This window comes from Heliconius melpomene, chromosome 17 (assembly GCF_056956725.1).
Source record: "Heliconius melpomene rosina isolate 202511_hmr_F chromosome 17, ASM5695672v1, whole genome shotgun sequence".
NCBI lineage: Eukaryota > Metazoa > Arthropoda > Insecta > Lepidoptera > Nymphalidae > Heliconius > Heliconius melpomene.
Genome location: NC_140405.1, coordinates 9,832,862 through 9,858,914, shown reverse-complemented (window position 1 = coordinate 9,858,914; position 26,053 = coordinate 9,832,862). Strand labels below are relative to the sequence as shown.

The 26,053-nt window shown below is 33.6% G+C and overlaps 1 protein-coding gene across 1 annotated transcript in view; it reads left to right on the top strand.

The window, feature by feature from the left end:
- Positions 1–1,751: 1,751 nt before the first annotated feature.
- LOC146530218 (uncharacterized) overlaps positions 1,752–26,053 on the top strand; it is a 102,849-nt gene continuing 78,547 nt past the window's right edge. The window contains exon 1 of the mRNA XM_085201182.1: positions 1,752–2,106. Coding sequence (XP_085057308.1) covers positions 1,784–2,106 — 323 coding nt within the window. The 5' untranslated portion in view covers positions 1,752–1,783. The remainder of the gene's footprint in view (positions 2,107–26,053) is intronic.

Genomic DNA, 26,053 nt, shown 5'->3' with positions numbered 1-26,053 from the left:
ATATCTATGTCACTTACCTAGTTATTATGTTATAAAACTAATTATAAAATATTTTCGTATAAAAATCTAATATATTATACCTATTATTTAAAAATTTACAATAATTTTATTTAAAAAAAAGCCAAAATAAAATTTAAGGTAAAATAGCTAAAGCTCTAAGCGGTCCCAGAGTTTGTTTAGCTTTCAAGTTGGATCATACTATCCCATTCTTACATATACAACACTGCATTGAGGGAGAGTGAGATAAATATTGAGTAACAAAAAAATCACTGAACGTGACAGGATACACTCGATTACTCTGAGCTAGGGCTGCAAAATTTCGTTACGTGACATAGCAATTTCATCCCCTTTTTTAAATAGTTTTATAAATTTAATTTTGTTGATAACAATATTAGAAATAATTAAAAATAATAATTATATGGTGAGAAATTGAAAAATATAATCTTACATATATACTAACGTGACATTATAATATACCTAAACGAATATCACACAATTAATCATATATTATAAGTATATAATTGTCATATATATAAGTAAATTTAAATACCTTCTCAGAATCGGCAACCCTAAGGTTCAAAATAACGTATGTAGCTAATATTTACAGAATATAGAAATTTGCATCCAAATTATGAACAACCCTTCAAAATATAAGTAAGTATTTTGTAATCAATCTACAAAAAATAAAAACAAATTACGAATAAATATTTTATTACCGTTATGAAATTGACCTACAAGTAGACAACACTACCATAGTACCATATCAAAGTCTAAGTACCTAATCTCGATTATTTTATAAGAAAATACCTAATGATTAATCAACCAGGTGCTTAAGTAGGTAATTTCGAAATTGATAACTTTTATTTTATCAAAACAAGTATTATTATGTTCATTTAAGCCAATTATTTCAATTTAAGAACTGTCTATTCAAGATATCCAATATTATATATAAAAGATTAAAAATGCCACGGCGATTAGTTTTAAGTATTGCGATAAATAACTTCAACTACCTACTTATGCTAGAGAAAATCATTCAATAAAAAAAATATTCGAATATTGTCCAAGGGTAAAATATATGGTTAAAAGGTGAATTGAATATACGTTCATTTATAAATATAGGTGCCTATATTGTTTTGGAAGCAATTAGTAATTATTTATTATTAGTTATTATACCTTCTTACAACGCAACAGCTGTTGTTGCGGTAAGCTGGCACATAACTGCAAGATCACCTTGCGGCCAGCTTGTGCTTAACAAATAATGAGGAAATAATTTAGTTATATACCTACCTACGCAGGTAAATAAGTTAAATCATGTCGTCAAGTTAAGTAGATGAGAATTGACAATACTGTCTTAAACACGATCACGTCATGGTTTTCTTATGCGGAGTGATGGCTGATAAGTGGTAACACGTGATTAAATGAACGTCGTGGACGACGTGTTTTGTTTACTCCCAAATAAAGAATCGAAGTATTAGGGGGTGAGACGTGTCATTAATTTGGATGCACTTGTTCCTTGGGCTGCGTATGTGTTGGTGCGTCGGTGCCTTGGTGTGGCCGGTCATTACATGATGTTACGCTTAGGGCTGGGACCTGCGCTCCCTTCCGCGTTTGAATAGGCTCGTTGCGTAACGCGCGGCCAATGGGGGCGGCGGGGCGCGCTCGGGGCGGGGCGCGACGTCACGGGCCGCCCCCGCGCGCAGCCGCGTGACGTCACGCGCCGCTAGCGCCGCCGCGCCGCCGTCCGCCGCGCGCAACGCCGCACTAAACAGTCGCGCGCTTAAAGATGGCGGATGGGTCGCCCGAACGCCGCGACGGCCCCGAACAAATCGACCATTTAACTTTTTCCGCGACCGACTCCTCATGTCGTGACACAAAAAAGTGCAGTGGACATGCTTACGAGGGTGGCAGGCTCAAGTTATCCTTTTATACGGAACTGGAAGCGAGTGATTCGTGTGAGAATAGTGAGACGCGCGGCGTGGTCGCCGATCGCACCGTAGCGACAGCGACAACAGACTCCCGAAAGACACCCGGCTCGAGCATCGACGATGGCGACGACAGGAAGAAGCGCTGCTTCGACAGATACGACAGCTCCGAGTCCTCCGACAGGTGAGTCCTCTCTTCCATCTCCCGCCCGTCTTATTACACATTACTTATCAATTTGTTTTGATTATGTCAAAATCGAAAAGTCAATGCTCTAGTGACCGCAGGCTGTTGTACCGATTTCGATGTCATGGCCATCTAAGTCGCTCGTGTTTCTAGCGAGTAGGCCTACTCGGTTGAATGCCCTCTTAAGGTTGTCTAAGCTGTAACACGGTGTAATCGCGAGTACATTTTTTTATATCATTACTTAACATCGTATGGAAAATCAAAATTATAAGTTTATTCACGTAGAGTCAACGATTTTATCGTGTGCCGTCAGCCATAACGTAATTCTTAATTAGTTGCCAAAATACACTTTTCTTATGGTTTTCAACGCTCGAAATTTAATCAGTTAAGACAAGAGCGTTAGATAAGAACCATAAATGTTAGAGTAAACTTCTTCTACCTGAAATAGAAAAAGTAAAAAAAAACAATGTTACGAAATTTGTTGAGTGAGTACGTGTAATTCTCATATCTTAACAATCTTTTTTCCTACGAACTGATATATTTTGTCAAAATGCCAAATTCTAAATTAAAAGTAGTTCGAAAATAAAACTATTGTTAAAAAATGAGAATAAACAAAAACGATGGGTTAGTAGGTTTGTATAATCATTTTTTATTTCAAGGTGTTGTTTCTGAACTTGACTTCATTTACAGACTGGTCATTATCAAATGACGCAAAGCAGTTGATATGATAAAAAATTATCTCTTTGTCTTTGCACAAAGATGATATCAGTGTTTAAGAACATTGTAATACAATCTGGCATTGAAATTCAAGTTGAAAGCCAATTAAGTAGGTAGGCTTATAATAACTTAATTTATAGAATATTTATGCTTTTAATTGTTTACTTATTTTAAACATTAATTAGTACTTCCTTAATTGGATGAATAAGTCTTTATGAATTTAATTACTGTTTGTTTATTTAAACAAAAGTATTATTTTTAAGTAATATCTTGTGCGTTTGACATCTTTATATTATATGGCTTTTTTAGAGAAATCTTAAATGCTTGAAAAATATAAATACTTAGATACCATTATGATAATGCTTTATCTGATTTCTAGTTGTAGATATATGATGAAAAAGAATCTTGCCACTACACAAAATAATTGTAATAATTACAACAAATAATTTTATATATTTAATTATAAACTACTTTTTATATATCTGTATAATTAAATATGTACATCATATTTTCATTTTGATGTCTTCCTTAATTATTACCTAAAATACTAGAACTAAACAAAATAGTAGAAAGTTTAATTGTTTCTTAACAACTTTAAAAAATCTAAATAAAATACACAGTTGAGCACATCGGATGACATGGATATTGCACTCAAATTACATATATTTACTAAAAGTTTTTAATAAAATATAGTAAAATATAAATTTACACCACAAATAGTAAGTTGGTGCATGTTAAACTGATACCACATTAGATAATTTCTGAAGTGGGCATATGTGGGTCACCCATTATGGCTTGATAATAAACTGCTAGGCGTGGCCCGGGTGTGGGTAGTTCATCTGATGTTATTTATTAGGCTCGTTTTAACTAATCTTTTAAAGACTGGCTACTGTAATACTCTATGCAATATGTGTAATATATTATTCTGTTTTATAGCTTTCTCTATTTGTAGAATTTCTATATGAATAAATGAAATATTTAGAAACATAATAATGTGAAACCGCATCTCTTCAATATTATTAAAGACTTATTACAATATAAATTGTTATCGAGCAGTTATTTTTGTTGTTAGCATCTCAATGTTTTATATTACTTAATTTCCTAGTTAAATAACCACATAATAAAATTATTTTTCAGTTTTTTTTTAATGTGATGGCAACTCTAATAAATGTCAAAATATAAATAAAATATAATAGTAAACAATTTAAAATTACTATTTATTAATTAATTAGTCAATACATATATTTGTCTGTATACTATAAAAAATGTATTTAAAATTTAAACTAACATAATTTCTTGGGAGTCAAGTGTCTATTATAAATTGTTATCTGTTGTTTAATGCCTATGTGATAACAGTTGGAGTCACCCACTCAATCTGTTAATTTTGCTACTATGTTATTTTACTATTTGAGTTAATATAATATTACATATTTAATTTAGATTTAAGTATTATATATAAAAATGTGATATTATAAAAATGTAGAATGAAACAAAGTGTAACTGCAAGAAATACCTATGGATAGAAAAATTTAAATTTCATTTTATATATTTAGCTAGCTTCTTCAAGTAAACTGGCACAAAGTAAACTTAAAAACTAAAGGTTACCAGTAAAGAGTCGATACCATAATTATATCACTCATAGATAAATTTTAGAAGCTGTATATATATAATTAAGATATAGGAGACAATCTATCATTGGGGGCACTTATTTCTGTAAAAGAACTCTATAATCGAAATAAAACAGTTATGTCAATATAAAAAATTACATGTGATAATAATATTTTAAATAAAGTATTTTATTGAATGTGTGTTACAAAATAAGTATTTTATTGAATGTGTGGAAATTGTCTTTATAATGATAATGTTAATAGATCACAAAAATAATTCAGATGAGAAAATAATTGTGTAGAATATGCAGGCGAAGCTGGGAGCAGGTTGTTAGTACTTGATAATCTGGTGGTTACAAAACGCTACAATGTCAAATACAATAGAAATAACATAATGTTTTAAAAAAATCTTGATTCAATGCATATGCATAATATGTTTTATTATTTTATTTAACCAAACTTTATCTACGATTGCAATTTGCAAAGAAAGTGCAAATTCTAAATTAGGTATAATACCTCCTAACAAGTTGAACTAATTTAAAAACTCTTCTAGTTGTTGTAATAATAAACAAAGTATATGTAGCTATGTAACATATCACAGATAAAACTAAACTTTATTTGACTATCACTGATACCTTATAAATATAATTAATGTAATTATAATGATAATGTCAATAGGCTACTCTAAAGTTACTTAGACTACTTAAGACTTGTTATTTAAGTTTAGAATAGATCAATTTCTTTAGGATATTTCGTTTCCATAAACAGTCAATTCATGTCCAATATGGTGTTTGTACTTAGGTAAATATGGTATATAATAGTACATAGTTGCTATATACCATAGACTAAAAATCAGTATAATTATATAATCTAATATAGGATTTCATTAATTAAACATATGTTTAATTAATGAAATCCTATTAATAGATGTAAAAACACAACATTATTTTTATTATAAAATGTAGGATTAATCATTATTTAGAAAAAATAAAACTACAAAATACGCCATGATATATTGAACGCCAGCCAGAGCGATTTACGTCACTCTTTGGTAAACAAACGAATTGACATTTTGTATTCTATACAATGTCATGACACTGATGTGTTTTGGTGCGATTATGAAGCTTATAAATTAAAAATATATTTTTTATTATTAAATCTTTATATTCTGCAGAAATACGATATTTATTGTAATTTAATTATATTTCTCTACATTATTTTATATAGAATAGTTTCCTAAAATCTTTCACCATGCCTACATAGATTCATTAAGATGCAATTCTACATATTTATGTAGCTACCACAGATAAAATTAAACTTTATTTGACTATCATTGATACCTTATAAATATCATTGATGTTAATATTATGATAATGCAGAGAGTTACTTGAATGACCTAAAACTTGGTATGTTGTTATCAAGACAGAGTCGACCAATTTTGCCACGTTATATCGTTTCCCCAATTCCTAAAATTCAGTTCATAGCTAACGCGAAAGTTAAACAAGTGACTCTAGTACAAAACGAAGAATGGGTTTTGTTGGTAGTGGGTTCGCGCTAAGCCGTGGAGGGTGAGCCGTAAAATAAAAAGTTAGGAGTTCTAACCGGGCACGGCGGGGGGCGAACGGGTTCTCGGCAGCGCTGTTGTATGTAACTGGCTGTGGCGTGTATTATGATTATTTTTAGTTTCGATATTTGTTATTTGTTAAAATGTTTTAATTAGTTTGATTTCATTTTGAATTATTTGCATAGGTGATGTAGGTTCAAATCTGATTTGGTATTCGTATCGTATATATTCGTAATTTTTTTCCAGCTTCACCCTGGAAAACCTTGGAACAGTACAGAACAGTGCTATGACACTCCGTTCCCATTAAAGCACTTACGTTGTGTTCAGTAGCGGAACTTAGTGCCATGCATTGCCTCGACACCAGAGTGAAGAAATAAAAATATCAAATATCTCATTTTCTCGATTAGGAATCGAACTGATAACCTGTCGAGTATGCCCCTGCGCTACGACGAGCCTTAATATTTGTAATAGATGAAATACTTCAAAACAATTCGCAATCTTTTTAATTCTATAAGTAACACAGAACTTGATGTAGTTCAAAGAAGACACGACTTAACGACGTGAGTTCATGCATTACGGGCCATTAATTTTTACTATTTAGACGTAATAATTTGATTAACTTAATCCATTTTATACTTAACTTATAAGTTTTTGTTTCTTATGAATAACTAATTAATGTTGTTACGATTTATTATTATTAAGCATTTTAATATATAGAAATATATTTCTCGGTTTCTTAAACTTATTAATTTTAAAAAGATTTTTTTGTAAGTTTTTTTTTCTTATAAAATTATTGTTTCTTTTAGTTAATAGTAACAATTAAATTTAAGTTAGTATGGAAAAGCGACTTCGTGTGTCAACAATGTGTCTTTGGCTGTAAGCCATCAAAATGTTGCAGTAGAAAATTCCCCATGTGGTTAACTTGGAGACGTTTACACGAACTGTGAGGATCATTAACTGCTCGTTAAAGAAAAACCGAACACGCTTTGTCGCGTGCAGATGGGTGGGATTGTTTTCTGCATTAATTCTTATAATTCTGGGAGTTTTTTTTTTATTGATATCTATTATAGATCGTATAATATTAGTACCGTTTTAAGATTATCATGTCTGAGTTTTTAATTTTAATGAGGTATTTATTATTTATTTTTACTTATATGTTGTTTTTTTATTTATTTTTTATAATATACATAGCTTAAGATTTTACATTGCTTAGATTTTATATTTGCAATACAATATTTAATATATCAATATTTATTCTTCATATATCCCTTCACAGTGGCCGTAATGTTTTTGTTTCGATACTACATACCACACGGCGGCTCAACCGGTCGCACCCCCCTCCCTTGTCATTAGAAGCGTGCGCGGGCGCATTGGCCCGGTGCATGCCCCGAGCCCGGGAAATGCAGTCGACGTGATTCGCTTTGGAAACGGCTTTTTTTTATTGTCCTTTCATATATGTACATACATATATGTAGGTATGTTCGGAAGTTTTTTTATCTATTACATAATAATGTATATATTACATTTTGTCTTGGTGATAATAATTAATAATGTAGATATGTTACCATATATATATTTTGTATATTTATATTTAAATATAATTAAGCATGTTAATGTTGAATGCGATAATAATAACATGTTTGAAAAAAAATATAACCTAATTAATTTTTATTGTGTTATTTACACATGTAAATTAAATTTTAACGTAGAATAGCAAATGATTTTAATATCTATATTAAATAATGTTTTAGCCTACTCTTATTTTAAAGTAAAATACTTTTGAAAATACATGTTTTTTAATTTATACGTGTTCAATCAATGGAGATAGCAGAATGACTTTTATAGGAATTAATTTTGACAAATGGTATGTAGATACATATATTGAACTTGAAATACGTGTTATTTCATTATCATTCATTTATTTGATTTACTTATTTTATTCACACTTAGTGTATTATGTAGATAGACGTTTCGGTTTGGAAGCCAAAATGAATGAATTCCAAGAAAATGATTACAATTTTATAAATTTTATCTGCGAAAATAGTTTTTTTTTTTCATTTTATGTAGAATTAAGAATAAAAAATGCACAAAATACTGTGGTCTAGAGAACCATTTCTGATAATTACCGAGCAAAATATATATCAGGATCAAGGTCCGGTAAGGTTCTACCTGACTCATCTTGCGAGTTGGTCGTTCAACCTGCGTTTATTTATATTTTTACTGCGTTATTTGACGCGTGTCTCGTCATAAGCCAGTATTTGATCGGACGTAAACCAAGAGTTAAATCTGTGAATCTTTGTCATATTGGTTAGGTTTCGAAATCTTTGAATTCGAAAATATTTTTGTAATACCCAAGGCATATTAAAATAGTCTCGACCAGTAGCTTATCTTTAGATACTATATTTGATGAAAATATTTAGGACTAGACGTAGTAACTATAAGAACAAAGTTGTGATAAATTAATTCACGGAATAAGGCTGAAATCTAAAAATACATACATGTAATTATTTACAAAAACTCTTACCATTCGATAAGGTAAGTTCGTCAAATAAGCTATTAATATATATTCCGGATCGATCTGTCAATTATTGTTACTTTTGTCAGAATTCTTAGAAAACTATTCCAGACACTGTCTTTATATAAAAGCTCAGATCTTAGTGAATTTTATATTGAAATAGTCATACTGTAAGAGGAATGTAAATAGCTTTGATGACAAGTTCTATATTCTGTTTCACTTAGGATTTATAAGGTCTAGATGACTCTATAATTACTACCTAGAAAACTTTATGGTAGTAGATTACGAGTAAAGCACCCATGTAGCAGCTTCAGTGGTCTTAAATAATTGGAACGATTATCTTTTAAAACTAATGACTATATTTTTTTTTTTGGCATCGATATTTTAGTATGTTACGAGATATTTTAGTATGTCAAGTTGTTGTTGAATTTTCTACGACGTTACCTTGAAAACGGTCGGCCAAATAAATTTACATGAAAAAAATACCTTTCAGTACCTACAAAGCTGTGGTAGCAGTTATTCATTTGTTTGTTTTAACTTAGGCCGAGGGAATCTGGGAACCAAGTGTTAAGATACTCGTCTTCAAGAATTCGGCGGAAACGTGCGTGACCCAACTTTTCGTTGACTTCTCAAGGCATTGTTTGTTGAGTGGCGGAACTCAACGCTAAATATTACATTTCCCTGAGTATAATTAAATCAGATGTTTTTCTCACCATTATAAAATCCTATCAAATCAAAGATCCTGACGTGATAAACGATTTCCTACGAAGTATATGCTAGATGGCCGTGAAAGAATCCGTTAATCCATAAAAATCGAATGGGCATTAATAATATGTACACGTCTTTTATTCTCCACATATAATAGGTGTCGATCAATTCGTAGCTACACCCACGGTACGCTTCGAGCTTTCGAGTGTAGAAATTTGGTGCATCACAAAAAAGTTCGATCACGGTTATTATAACGTTTAAAATTATTTTTTTCTTGGAAACCTTACCTTAGATTCAGATATTTTGCTTTACGAGAAAATTGAGTTCGAGATTCGCAAATAAAATATAAAATTATTTCCAAGTAAATAAAGGCTATCTGATAAAAGCAATACTATATATAATTCTTACACAAAAACTATGTAACTATGTAAATGACAACGCGACGCAATTGGGATATGTCTGACTCTATTTTATCTCTGTGGCGTCAAATTTTGCTCAGAGAAATATTTCATAAAAAAAATTGATGTTTTTTTTTTCGTTTAAATAGAGAAAATTGCGCCGTTATACAATCTTCAAGTAAACGGAAGACGAAGAACAAAGTAAAGAGGAATCACTTTTTTCTTTCAATTTGCACCCTCTCTTTACCTACTGCCATAAACTATAAAGTACACCAAGGCAAAATGCCTACTATATAATAATGTAAATCAAGGTAGCCCAAGCATCTTTACCATAAATAAATATTTAATGTCCACTAACGCTTCAGGCCAACTTATACAAAGTAACAAAACAAGTCATACTAAAACTCGGTTTACCAATAAAATAACCTCAATTTTGTCAAAGTGAAATATGAAACTTTTCATTCACGACGCGCCCAGTAGCGGACAACCTTTTTGTTGCGCCAACTCGACGCCGCCTAGTAAGTTAACACTGCATATATGTTCGTTGCGTAGCGCCCGTGTGTTCTTGTCACTTCATATAAATTCTTCTAAACTTCTCGAGCATATTATTAATTATTATTATTTATATTAACAGGAAAAAATGAAACAATGAAATACTTCAATATCTAATTGTATGTTTTTTTTTCTGTTTTTATAATTGCAATTCAATACGTTGCTATTAAATTGATTGAGAAAAACAAAAGTTATGGGCAGCTGCCACCGGACTACACCTGCCTGGCTTCGTATCGTGTCACCTTTGACATTCGTATCTACATAGAACAACATATTATGGGTTTGAATTCGAATGACAATTTATAGTTCTTTTGTATAGTGGAGATCCATGTTTTTTATATAGGTACTGCAATTAAAATTTTATATATTTTTTTTAATAATTCTAATGCTATTGACGATAATGACCTATGCGAACAGAAGTCATACTATGTCGATATCTTAAATTTTAAATATATATTTATAGACAATGAAAACTAAATACCTAAGAAAATGGAAAATCATCCGGGTAAAAATCAGATATTACAAAATTTGTCTTAAATGAGAGTTTAATCTAGTTTCCAATCTAACCAACGAGTAAATTAAATTAGTAACACTTAAAAATAAATATTTTAATTAATTGTCAGCTTTGCTCTAAGAAAGCTCGAAGTAATTTAATTAAGAATGAATTTATAAGGTCCGGTCAAAGAACCTTGGTGACATTTAGTTTGTAGATGTATTTACTTATGCGTTTCACAGTTATCAGTATGTTTATCATTGCTTCGATGAGTTATGGCTCGTAACGATTTATGTGAGGATAAGCTCAATATGATATTTCTGATAGTATTCGATACTTGAGAACTATTTCAAACAAGTAATTAAGATATGATATTGCAAATGTTTCAAGAATTTCATATGAATTCGTGTTTTACTATCACTTTTGTTGATTACTTAAAATTCTCAGATATGTCGAAAATTCAATTGAAACATTTATCGTATTCGTGGTAATAAGTAGGCTTGTGCTTTTAACTTATCTCTTAATATATTGTTTAGCCGCGAGCGGGCGGTGGCTAGTTGTATAATATAGTTATACAATAATTAAGTATAAATAAAAAATAATACTGAATTTTTACTGAATTAAAGCGCGGCGTTGAGTTCCACCACTCACCACGTGATGTCTCGAAATATTGGCGGAAAGTGAGGAACGGAGTGTCTTCACACTAGGTTCCTGCTGCCTACCATGCTATACCTGCGATACAGCGTAAAGCTATTATTAATACCATTATTTTTATCATAGGGAAGGAAACATAGCCTATTTAATTTATGTTATCTCATCGTTACAACACTTTATGAATATGATATGTAAGAATGAATGGCATATCTGTTGAATTATATTAATAGATACTTAAATATTATTACTTTTAGGCTCACGCTGTATAAAGCTTATAGCAGGTGGGTAGGCAGAAGGAATATAGTATTAAGAGACTATTTCGAATTTTGCAACCGTAGCGTTTACACTCGGACGCTGTGCCGCTGCGTCACAGGGGCCTCAATATTATAGGTAGGTACATATATTAATTGTGATCGATTTGGACAAACAATAAAAGAAAAACATATTTGCCCTTGTCTAAAACATTCGGGACCCTACAGACACGCCCTCTTGGCGATTGCGTCGGAAGCAGTAGAAATGCAGTGGGATTATGCAGCAATCTGCCGAGGGGCTGCCACCCCCCAAAGTATCGTGTTGCCAGGATTAATTGGTGTTTACCCCGGCCTCGGGCCTATCCTCAAATCATATCACGCGAAATTAGCAACTGTTGTAATGTAAAATTAATTATATATATTGAATGGTAACCTCTGGCTGGACCGAGGGCGTACATCAAACAAAATATGGTTAACATCAAAACGTATAACCGTACCTACTATCTACTAAGGTGTGTGTCATAATGAGTTCAACGTATTCGTATATTATAATTTTTAATTACGACGTTGGAATTTGATGCGTTAATTTATAGTTCTTTGTTGATGGTTGAACATTGCTTATGTTTACAATTTATTATTTACGGAATTTCTTTTGACATGTATAATTAACGTGTTCACGTAATTACGTTATCGTCACGTAAGAATGTAGAACAGATCAATAATGGAGACAGTTGGAATGGTTGTCGCGTACTGCATTGTCGACGAAGGAATGCAATACGACACCATGTCTTGATCGATGGGTCCACCGATGTGTTCGTGGCCTGTTGTCTACTTACGGACAAGTTTTAGGTCATTTAATTTTACGTTTTGCCCAATTTTGACCTCAGAAATTGTCATGTCAAATTTACTTTGTAAAGACATAGACTGAAGATAGTTTGTAAAAGTTCTAAAATGTTATTTATTATAGAGTAATTGTTATTTATAAAATAGTTGGTGGTTTCAGTAATTATTGATATAAACATAGGTCTTAGCAAATTTTCTGTCGCTAGAGAGTAGTAGGTATATATTGGCATTGCATCTGATCTGGAGCGTGATTAGTTGGCTTAATTGTTATTGCCTTATTTTTTTTGTTACTTATTCAATCTCGTATTAATTCTAGTGGGTATCGTGTGAACTATTTTAAACTAGGGTCCAACACGCAGATCAAATTGAGATTTGCCATAACAATATCAATTAAAAGCTTTGTTCTGTGATAAATTATACAAAACTAGCGGACGCGCGCAGCTTCGCTTGCGTAATTTGGGGTGAATTCTAATAAACCACGAAACATGTGTTCAATGAAATATTTTTAAGAGTCTAAATTTCAAATTTTATAAAAATCGGTGGCGATTTAAAGATTTTTCCATACAAACTTTCAACCCTTTATATGCACCCTTAGGGGAAGAATTCTAAAAAACCATGAAACATGTGTTCAATTAAATACTTTTAAGAGTCTGAATTTCAAATTTTATAAAAATTGGTGCCGATTTAAAAAAAAATCTATACAAACTTTCAACCCCTTATTTGCACCCTTAGGGGGAGAATTATAGAAAACGATGAAACACGTGTTCAATTAAATACTTTTAAAAATCTAAATTTCAAATTTTATAAAAATCGGTGCCGATTTAATTTTTTTTCCATACAAACTTTGAACCCCTATTTCACCCCTTTAGGGTAAAAATTTTTCAAAATCCCTTCTTAGTGGATGTCCAGATTACGAAAGTAAACATCTGACCAAATTCCACGTTTCTACCATCAGCCGTTACGGCTGTGCGTGCGTCTTACCTCAGTCAGTGAGGACAAGTCCTTTTATATATATAGATGTTACTATATAGTAAATGATGGCTATTACCTCGGCCTCCACCCACTGACCGAACGATATATTCCGGTTGAGATGTAAGATTTTGTGTAGGAGGCCGACCAAAACTTTTTATTTTAATATTTTTAATAAAAAATTTCATTCGTTTTGTACCTACAGTGTTATTTACATTATTACAAAAAAATAGTCAAATTCAATAATCACGTATCTGCACGCATAGAATATTTCTTTCTGCGGATATCTATGAATAGATCATCGCCGACGAATTCTCTAAATGGTCTGTCTGAACTAGTTCCGCGTCCAATAGCAATTTCCCGACGGGATGTTACAATGGAATTCGGAAGACTGTCTGTCTGCCCTCCGCCGCTATTACGTATTGTGAAACAAGGATGGCCGTAACAACGACGGTCCACTTTTAATTAAGTTCTTGAAAGAAGTATTATTTAGATACATTGTGATATAAGAGCTGTTTCTTTTTACTTAAATATACTGATCGACTTTTTTATTTTTAAAAGGACATTTTTATTAGCTTTTTACGCTTTTCTGTACAGAGCAGGATAGAGAAAGGGAAAGTTTAAGTAAGTAGTGTTAAGATATTCCGTTCTTTACTTCTCACCCATTTTTTGAGACATTCGTGTGTGAGTGTCAGAATTTAACGCCGCGATTTGTGTTGTGCCCTGAATGGGGCAATAATAATTCCCCCCAATGCGGATCGAACCTACAACCTTCGTATTACAGTCAGAGGGTGTCTAATATATAATTTCTATTTTATTGAAAATGAAATACTGAACTAGATTACAATTCCAATTACGTTATAAATATTAAATTCCATCGCTGGCCACAAAATCTAGGTAGGTGGTTTTTGCTCTGCGGTTACAGAATTCGCGTGTCGGCACTAATCGTTGAACAAATACCTACTAGATATTTTTAGTGTTTGTTACTGAGCGTCATTGAGAAGTCACGTAACGTGACAACAATGAATTAGAAATGATTGCTATCATCATTTTGAATAGATTAGTTTTATTTAATTTTTGCTCACGCTTAATTGTCATAGTAAATAGTTAAGAAATGACTATTATAAAGATTTTTTAATGAAATATTTATGTAGATGATAGATTATCCCCGTTTTCTACACATGCATACATAATATATGAAGATGTTTAAGCTTATGGTCGGCAGTAATTTTCAGAGTAGCATTTGAATAATTTAATCTTGGAAAGGTATGCATGAATTAATAATATTGACTGACTACGATGAATGTCTTCAGAGTATCATTGTTTCTTAAGTTAATAAGCCTCTTTAAATATGGTTTTACTATACATGTTTGTTTTTATATGTAGATAGTAAGTACGTAAATTAATATACAATTCGATATTATATAATCTAAATGATAGTTTCGAGTTAGTTATTATGCTGAAATCAACAAAACGGAAACTTTTAAATGACATGTAGCAACATTTTCGTAAGTTATTCGGACAAGACGCGTACCGAGCGAGCCCATAAGTCCGCATCAATATTTCATGGGGCCCCTGAAACCCGATTCGGGAGGTACGGCCTACCTAAATGGGATGGTAATCTGTCCTCGTGTAAATTACCCGCTTCGACTTTACTTGCCTCGCCCGATGTTTTTGTTGTTACATCGTGAAATATTAATTGGTCAGTATCTTCATACGGCGTGACACGTGTCGCGCTCCAAAGCCGTGTTTTGATTAACAATTTTATTTGTGCCAAAAAAATATTTTATCTCTTTTAAGAATAGCGTATTATATAAATAGTGATAAATACTGGTAGTAGATAATAGTCAATTATAAATTAAAGAAAGATAAAAATCAGTATTACACAACTCTTTTACGTTATTACCAAAACTGATAAAAACATTTTCGTCGCTCCTATCCATGTGACTAATTTACAATTTTATCTTTGATATAATCAAAAATGTTAAGTAACGTAATCGCCGATGGTTAAGCCGAGAGCGTCCATATTAAAATTAATGTCCCAATAACCATCTTCATTCCAGCAGTATCCTCGTATAAATCAGCGCGACATCTGCCCTCGTTCAGCAATTTTATTAAATCCATGATTAAATAGCTGCCGGTAAGTTCTGATGTTATCGCGATTTCTCGACACTCACTTTCAAGTAACTTGTAATTATCTGTAGCTGTTCCTGCCAATATTTCTATGTAGGTACGTAAAGGTCTTCGTGACTTTTTAATTCAAAGAATGCCAGATGCACCTTGATGCTATTGACATCGTATACAATTTATTGAGCACGTTTAGCATTTTAAGTTTGAATTTTTAATGTAGTGGGTATTAAAAGTTACATGAGTTTTTTTAAAAGTAAGTAGGTAGGCAATTGCTATTTCCTATACCTAGTAGATTTTGTAGACACATTAGGTAGGTAACTGTAATAAAAAATTGCTAATACTCAGTTGTTATTTTACAATCTTTACAAAACAATATACAGGATTGTATGTACGTATTAGGTACCAGAAATTAGTGCCGTAAAACGAAACGACGTAAAACTAAACAAATTTTTGTCATATATTTTAGGGTAAAGTTGTTTTCGGTTCTTATTAATAAAAAAATATGACAATAAACACCAATCAACAACACATTTTAATTTAATAATAAAATTACAAGTATAAAAATACAGTCACAGGAATAGCACATTTACGTAGGTACTTTTTGTTCGGCTTTGAAATGTAAATGCGTTTCATTTGTTTTTCGTCCTTATTTCCGTTTTCGTGAATTTCTCCATAGTAATTATAGGCGACAGAAATGTTGGAAGTGTAACTTAGATTAGTAATTTTGGACTTGGTAACAAGAAGAACCGAAGCCTTGTTCAGCCGCGTCCGCCCGCGACGTAAAACGAATCTCAAACAGTTAAAACATATAAAGAAATAGTGTCAAATTTGACTACCGTAAAAGGAAACTCTGTAAAACGATGACTATTTATCTGTAAGTTAAAACATATATTTTTATTTTGTTATGTCACATCTATATAAGGTACCCTACTTAGGAAATAATAAAATAATATATATTTTTTTTTTATTTAAACTTGCCATGAAATAAATTAATTAATAACTTCTAATGGCTTCTTTGTTAAAAAAGAAAATTAAAATATATATAATGATAGAGCTATAAAACCTCTCATACTAAAATATCTTCAAATAGGTACACTTTATTACCATTATTTCAAATACACTATAAAACGTGGCTGAATGGACGTTTGCACAACGCAAGCTGTAACCCGTAAACGATGGTGTTTTAAACAAAGTGTCAGTTTCATGTGGCTCGTAAAAAGCTGATCGCTGACAGCCAGCGCTGGTGAATACCTATGTGTCTAATTCATTGCTCATCGCCTTCGCATTGCATTGTTAGGTAGGAACTTGATTGTGTTAATACATTCTGTTCCCCACTCATTTTGTAAAAAAAATGTTTTTTTTTTTATTTTCATTTTTTTTAACTAATTCAAAAAATTGTCCCTGGTTTTATTGATTCCACCACTTATTCACAAATCCTCAAAAATAAGTTTTTTTAATATACTTAATTGATAATAAAAAAATAATACGCATCGTAACACCTTGCGATGCATGATATTTTAAATTAAATTCAATAAAATTCAATATGTCTATGTTTTATAGGAACATGGTTGGCGCGTGACAAAACTACTAAGAAAGGTCTAACGTCGTCGACCGACAGCACCTGCCGTTTAGTCAAACTCTTTCTTTTTGCTGTCTTAATTTTATAGGCACCAGTGGACGATAAGAGTTGTTGTGCTATACATCCCAATTAAAAACTATTTGCTTTGTTTAGAAGTAGAATCGTCTCCCCTCTGTTAACGAAATTGTTGAAAATCGATACCTTTTATCACGCTGAGATATCAAATTTCGTATTTGTAAATTGATAACTCCGGATAACAATAAGAAATAATTGAGGAAAACAAAGTAAAAGGAAAAATATCCAAACACTAATGATGTTTTTTTTAGTAACAGGCACAGGTCACGAATCGAATACCACACTAATCACCATCATACGTTATATCCAAATAGTTTAACGCGGCTATCAATTTAATTAATAGGGCGACGTATAAAATCGTTTCGTTGATTTCGCACCCACGCAACCCTTTCACCTTCAGGTTATCGAGTTAACGTCCATTACCGATCCGAATAGGTGTTGCGAACAGCTGCTCTATCGGCGCGGATACATTGTAACCGATAAAATTATCGATACTCAATGATAAATGATTATGAGCTTATTAGAAATGTGCTTAGCTCGTTCGCATTTATAGTAGTAGGGGCTGATGTCTCCGACTCCTCCATATTGAGTATTTATGGTATTTTACATTGTTAAAAGACAACTTTATGGTAACGTCTTATGGTTAATTTATTTGGTATATAAAGTATGATAATACATATTGAAGTAGCAGCAGTATTCAAACGGGTTTTAAAATATTTTTATTGAAATACATTTAGATATTTGAAAATTGTACTGTATAAGTGATTATTGAGTCATTATAATCCGTACAAAATATTTTTGTTATGAATACCAATCTATCTTTAGAATGTATTATCGACAGCGATAGCTTATTAAAATGCTCGTGCTATCAACGTATCACTTAATTAGTCATTTTTATTATTTGTCGTCTCGTGTGACGATCTGGACAGATGCGGCGCCGCGGGGGAGACGTGTCACGACTCCACTTACTACATGTTCGGCCGAAGCGTCCCTCGATGAACTCATTGTGCTCGTTACGTGCCGCAACGAGTGCTCCCTGACAACATTAGCGTGTATCGATCCAGACGAGCGACGTGAAGCTACAGAAGTGCACAGTTTGCCGGTCTTGCCGTTTAATTGTTTAGCAACGGGATTTGTTACGGAGGATGATCGATCGCGGGGGCCGCGATACTCGCTGACTGATGTCTTGCGCCCAGATTAGGAGAAAGGGCTCGCGTTGTTGCAAGATTAAAGGCACAGAGCCGCCCGTGAACACATCCATCAAAACTTGTAATCTATATTATTTTAAATAATTGTAACAAACAAACAAAAGAAATATACATATATATAATATAAGTTACATAAAAATCGTTTATATTATGTACAACGATTACATTTTATAGCGTCGTCGCTTCGATTTATTCGTGTTTTTGCAGCGGGCTGGTAGCGGCATTAATATGCATCGGAGGCGCGTGCCGACGGTCAGCTGTTTCTTCTATGCGAGTCAAGCTGCGCTCCGTAAAAGGAAACCAGACTCGCTCGCGGATGGATTACGGCGATTACATCGCAATTATCCGAGCCGAGCGGCGAGCGGCCTACGTAACGTTAAACCACTTTCGCGATCTTTACACCAGCGCACCGCGACATTGACCCCCGCGATCGAACTACTTATGTCATTTTCGGCTGTTGTCAGTGGCCGTGGCCTTCGTCAGCACACGTTGTGTGGTCTGCGTCATGCATGTACTCTATTGTACAGTACTAGTTCTAGTTGCTGTGTTAACTTTTTTGGGCATATTAATTGTTTTATGTTGAAATTTCTGTTGAAAATATTATTAGTAGATTGTTATTACAATGTTTATTTATTTCTACTTATCTACAATTATTCTGTTAATTTTGCAGTACATATTTAGGGAAACCATACGTAAGTCTTAAATGTACCAAATATATTTTTTTACAAATAACAAGTTGGTATAGATTTCATCTTACAAGCATTTGCAACGAATTCTCAATCGTACAAATATCGATTGTGGTTGTGGATCATAAAATATGTCTCTTGAATAAAGTGAAGATACTGCCTTCCGATAGTGCACACAGATACTACTTTTACAACTTCAAACGTGACTGACAAAGCGCCATTAACTCGCAACTTCCTGTGTTCTATCGCTGCGACCGAACCCAGAAAACTTTTATAATAAATCCAGGTCCTTTAAGCATTCTTCGTGAGTTTTCTATCTTTTCAATTAATTGTTAAATGATTCTAGGTACAACTTGGAGAAATAACGAACTAAAATATTTTGAAAGATTTTACTTTATAAGAAATTTCAATTTCTTATTCTAACTGATCTGCATGTCAAATAAAACCTCAAGTACAGAGTAGAAGGAAAAGTATAATTAAATATAACGTAAGTAAGTCTAGAGAAATCTCGGCTTCCCACATTTCCGTCTGCAGAGCTCGGTGTAGTCGATGAAGTCTTGTAATTAGATGTACCCAAACTATGCGGGCTCCGTATTCGGGTACTTAAGATACCTGAAACTTTAATTATGTGTATTCAAGAGTAGACGCCAAGTCACTTGAGACGTCTGGTCGTACTAACAATTCGCCCGCGGTCATGCTCGCGCATACATACATACATTCGTCAATTATTCACTGTTTGTAATTATAATGTTGTAATAATTAGAATAGATTTTTTATAATTTTAAATAAATTAATTTAAGATAAAGAACGACTTTTTTTCTATACAATTCAAACAATAAAAATTTGTATATCTAACGTTCATCAAATAAAAGATGAAATAATCTAAATTTCTAAATAAATTTATTCATACAGTAGCCAAAGCGATTTGTTACAGAAGATTTATCGCACCCAATTTATTCAACAATAATTGGTCTGGAGTGGTTTATATTAAATTATCATATTGTAAAACACTTCGCACCTGTCTTCGTTTTGCGAATCATGCACTCTTATCGGCTCATCCATAAAATAAACGTTGTTGGAATGTATTGACAAGCATTTTTTTTATGTAAAAGGCGATTTGAAAGGAACGCCTCTTTGTAATATTTTGTATTTTTGCATTTATGATTAAAGATATTTATTTTAATTACAAAAATTAATCAAAAGATGGTCGTAATATAATAGCTTACAATTGTATTGTAATGTTCTGTAGTGTTGTTTGAAAAAAGAACTACTTAATGTACCTACATATAAATTAAAACAAATCGGTTTTGTTATACTTTTTCATTTGTACAGAGGAAATACGAAACCAAAAAATCATGTCATATTTTATCAGATTCTTTTCAATTTGTAATATCGACCAAACCGAAAGAGAAGTAAACTTCAACTTAAACTTCCCGTTGTTCGAGGTCTATTGATACAGCTAGTAACCGTATTCAATATCAAATTTGAACTTGATCACATCAGAAACTCGAACGTAAAGATTTCCTAGCACACCCCAACTCATTGAAAAGCCGGGAGCAAGTTCGCAACTCCCCGACGGGCAACATTTAGACTGAATTAAGTGCACTTAATCGTCGGCGCAGGCGCTCCGCCTGGGGGGAGCACAATTTACCCGCACTACCCGTATTATAATGCCAACTTTTTAACCTATACCTATCCACCTCTCTGCATGTTCTTCTTGAGCTAACAAAGTTATCTTGAACATCTAAACTTTAGGACCACAGCATATGTCAAAGGAACGTAGACTTTTGGAAAGCTTTTTCTATAAGTTCACATTAAAATTGAATAAAAGAAGTAATGTAAATACGATATAGAAGAAATGGTATGTGTCCACATTAATTTCCGTGATCGTATCTACATACATACATGTTAATGTAACAATATTTATATAAAGGTCCCGTTTGGCAGCAAAATTGGTGTGTCCATGTCACCGGTCCGGTGGTTATTTTTATTGTTTTGGTTTGATAGGACATTTTAATTTGTCTATTTGTTCACCCCTTGTCAATAATTATAGTGTCTCGTTCCAATCCGGTGGGCGGGTGTCCGCCGTGTAAAATATTTCGGCGTTTGACATGCGAATTGGCTTCGTTAAAGCTCGCACTGTTGTTTATTTTCAATAACACTTAACGAACCGCGTATGTCATAACAGTTGCACCGACTTTCTCATTTCCGACAGCATTGACGCCCACCTTTTAGGCTCGAAGCCTCTGTTATTTTTTTCTTATAAAATACCGGCTCGAAGTGCGTGTTCTTTTGTGGATGTTTCCCTCACAATGGGCCGGTTTCATTATGCGAGGCGAGGCAAAAGGAACGAAACAGATGTACGCTGGCGGTACGTTCGCGGGTTGAATAATAGTCACGAACACTGCCCATCGATCCATTGCTGTCTTTTTATGAGTTGAACGGCTTATCCCATGTTTGTGAATCGGAATATTTAGATATCGTTCCATCTAAACACCAAATATATATATAGGAAATATAAACGAATAGAAAAACAAACGTTCAATAAAAAGCTAGGAAGCAGTTACCATAACATAACGGTACAGGAATTAGCGAGAAAAACACAAAGAACTCCGGCCAGGGCGTCATTATCGTTCACCAGATTAGTTGGACATGGCAAACAGTCGTATCATGTCTTCGTAGTGATCATATTTGATTGACGAGAAGTATCATTTGATAAGAGCGGCCGGCTCCCGACTGACGCGCGACCATCGCGTGCGTGCGCGCCCGCGGCTAAACGGACGTGGTGGAATTATCGTACTTACCGACCATCAGAGTTGTTTCATTCTTCGAGTTTCAACTGAACTACAATTTCCAGGGCCTTTTCTTGATAAACCATAATTATTAGTTTATCGTTACATACATTCATTTGCTATATGTATGTATATCTACGTATACGTATATATTTAAATTTATATTTCCATTTCTTCGCTCTGGTGTCGAGACAAAGCGCGGCGTTGAGTTCTGCCACTCGATACGCAATGCCTCCAGAATTCGGCAGAAAGTGGGGAACGGAGTGTCTTAACACTAGGTTACCTCTGCCTAACGTGCTGTGTGCGGGATACAGCGTGAAGCTGATTTAATTTAATTATTTCATTTCCTCGAGTGTGAATCCATCCCACATCTTGTCGCGTTTCCAGGCACACGCTTGTGTCCCTGCGATACGTTGTAAGATAGAAGATTTTATCCACCTCCTTTTTTCGAAGCAACTTAAACACTGTAACCTCTCATTGCTTTTGTTAAGTAATCGAACGAACGCTTCTTAATTACTTTTAAATGTAAAAAAATAATTGCACTATTACTTAACATGATAGTTTTAAATGAGTCTGAGTAATATGACATTGGAAGGGTCGCAGGTGCAAGAGTATAGGCGTAACCTTTACAACAGCTGTTCCGTGAAGGAAATGAGTATACGCCCGATCAAGCTGACGAGAAATAGGGATGGTTCTTAATCTATTTCTATATTAAAAATTACGTAGTTTCATACTACCTACATATGCCATATTAATAGCTGAAGTGTTCAGTTTTATTAGTTCATAATAAAACTAAGTCTGAAGTAGGCAGCTGCAGGACGCGATATTGTTATTATTTAGTTAAGGGAGTGCACTCTAGTCCACTCGCTGCAATGTTTACCCGCGCTGACCACGCACCGTAATATAAATGAGACTAATGCCGCCGGGATCTCCGACATCGCCCGCCTAAAGCCATTTGAATATTAATAAGTTGGTTATATTCGTATACGCGTAATACACCGTGCATGCACTGTATGCTAAAACCTTATAAATAATCATATCCTGATTGATGATTGCGACTAACGCGTCATTATTTTACTAAATCTTACGTATTATTTCATTGTTTTTTTATTCGATTCTTTGATTGCCTAAGACACATCTCGCACATGCCTGTAACTGACGATAAAGGAAATCCAACACCAATTGCTTTCTTTACTTGGGGCTCTCAAAATCCTTTGATAAATTACTATTTCATCTCCGGATTTGGGTTTCGCGAGAAAGTTTTCAAATTCCCCCTCGGCGAGTGGGGCCGGGCGGCGCCGTGGGAGCGGTAATCCAGGCCGTTCCTGCCGGACAGTTGTCGGGACTCGGGGTTTTTAATTTGGATGCCTCCCGCTGTGAACGGATTATCAGTACGGGAGTTGCAATTAGTCAGACGCGTTGCGGTCGCTCCCGGCACTACGTCAAATTAGACAAGGTTTTTAACATTTTAAACTCTATGCTAATATGTTCTAAGGATCACGTTAACTTGTAGTGGAGAGATTAATCTACAGCTTTACACACAGATTATTTGAGAACTAATTTAGATCTTTAGATCATCTATCAATATTTTTGGCGTACACCCTAATATAAATAATCATATTTCTGGTCGTCTTACGTGTTCTAAGTCGCTCAGTCACAGAATACTCAATTTTACACGGTAAATATTTATTATTTCTGAATGGTTCACGCTTGCCAATGCTGTAAACGAAGGGTGTCTTATTATAATTTATATTTCGCAACAAACACTCGACGTGTATTGTGGAACATCAAAGTTAAACGTCGCCTCGTGGGAATGTCGCGGCGGGTTAACTCGTTTATTTCGTTTTTTTTTTGTTCGTGTCCGACTGCGAAGTCGGCTGCCGCTAGATTATGAGATTATTGCTGCACTCCAACTTGTTATCGTGTTATGTTGTTTATTGTTTTTCTTTCAGTGTTTACGTTGCGCTCGCTTTAAGTTTTAAATTGCTTGTTATTTATTATTAACTTATCATAGAAAAAGTTAAACAGTAAATTAAATAAATCAGCTTCACGCCGTGTCCCACGCACCAAAGGGTAGGCAGAGGGAACCTATTGTTGAGGCACTCCGTTACCCACTTTCCGTCGAATTCTGGAAGCATTGCGTGTTGAGTGGCGGAACTCAACGCCGCGCTTTGCCTCGACACCAGAACGAAGAAATGGAAATATAAATTTAAATAAATTAAAAATTATAGTAAAATATAAAGTATAGAAAAAACATTGTCATTTTGCGTTTATAACAATAAATCAATTATTTACGTATAGATGCATTATAACAGAAACGTCAAGATCGATACGAACGTGACGTCTATCTACGTTCGTTCTCGTTCATTCTTTTCAAATAGCGAATAGTGCAACGGTGTCGTCACTCATTCACCAAGCGATAACATGTGTAGCTGTACCTACTACTAGCGCGTACGCAACAATGGTTATGCTAATCGCGCGTCGAGATTGTGATTAAATAATACCGTCAGTACGACGCCCGCGCGCACTTGCCCGATCGATAGCGCCATCTGGACGGTTCCCGGGCTTTATTATGGAAAGAGTTTAATGGGAACGCTGCCCGGTGTTTATTTGGTGTTGCGACCCCCTTTCCCCGTTTTGATATATTTAATTATTTCATATATTTTTTTTAATTTGTATTATTTTATTTCTTAATAATTTATAGAACGTATTTATAGCTTTTAATGTGATATTTTTTTGTAATATTAATTTAGATTAGTCCGCATTTTACGAAGCAGGCAGAGAATCTTGTGATGTCAATGTCTTCTCCACGTCTGCCCCTGTCTCTTTGCTTGCTAGATGACGACATTTTACTAGCCTCTTAATTTGAAGTGGAATTGAACTAGTTTCATAAATAAGGATATTATTTTAATGATAATGAAATGATTACTGAACAATAGGAGACGTTATTATATAATTAGATGACGTTAATGGTGTTTAATTTACTTGTAATTAATATTTATATATGGACTTAAAATTTTATCATTTAAATAACATACGAATCATCTTAATCAACATTACTTTTTTTATGGTGATTCACGTCATTTGCATATTTACTTGGATCATATAAAGTAATATGATCCGTGAAAACTTCGAGTGATGTCATGATATCAAAACTTTTCACATATTCGTACTTAATAAACTTCGCACACAATAAAATCGTCCCTTCAAAGTACCGCCAAGAGCTCAATATTGCATTAATGAGGGTTCCGAACAATGCTATTTAATTTTGAACTAAAAGAGTCGAGAGTATTTCCCTACAATTTTTGCGATTCCCTCCAGTGGCTATAACATCAGAGCGATAAGGTCGAGATTGGTGCTATCTGTCGGTAAATGATTTGTAATTTTATATATGACAAGGGTTGCTTCAAGTCGGGGGTGGCACGTGCGTACGCATTTGCGTATTACCTAAATAAATAGCAGCAAGTTATGCCTTCGTTTTGTTTCCTTCCGCGGTTCTCACGCTCTATTTGTTTCTTTATGTTCCGTGTCATTTGAGAATGCAAGGAGGCTGACTACCTGACTCCTTTTGCAAGATTTGCGTTCGTCTTATTTTTTCTTATGAGACATTTATTCTGTGATATAATGCTGATTTTGTACTTTATATAATGTCAATGCAGTATAATGTTACAGGGGTGTTTTCAAAAAATATATAGGTCACGTATTATGTATATGTAGAATATATATAGCTGATGGAATTTCATGTACTTATATCTATTGCATTAGAATCTAAACGAACAAACATATCGTATATACAAAAAATATAAAAGTCATGCCAGAAGATGTAATGAACATTTTCTGGTAGGTAAAACTTGGTCTTATCTTAATAAAAAAGATGACTTATTAGGTGCGTTATGTCCACATAGATCCAATATATACAGTGTATCACAGTAATTATATATAAGTGCTCCATGCGTAAAAACTAAACGCAAACTCTAATACACATGACACGAATTAGCATAATCCGAGATGCACGTGTTGTCGCACGCGACTCTGTTTCATTCAAACAGCCCTTTAAATTTTTCATTGTACGCTCTGATCCTACCCTGTCAGATGGTCGATCGGTAGATAGGATCTGGCTTGGGGTAACATCGGCTGTTTGGCTTTGTAACTACTAGGCTTTTGAATTATTCGCCCAAACTTATATTATATTTTGTTATATACTAG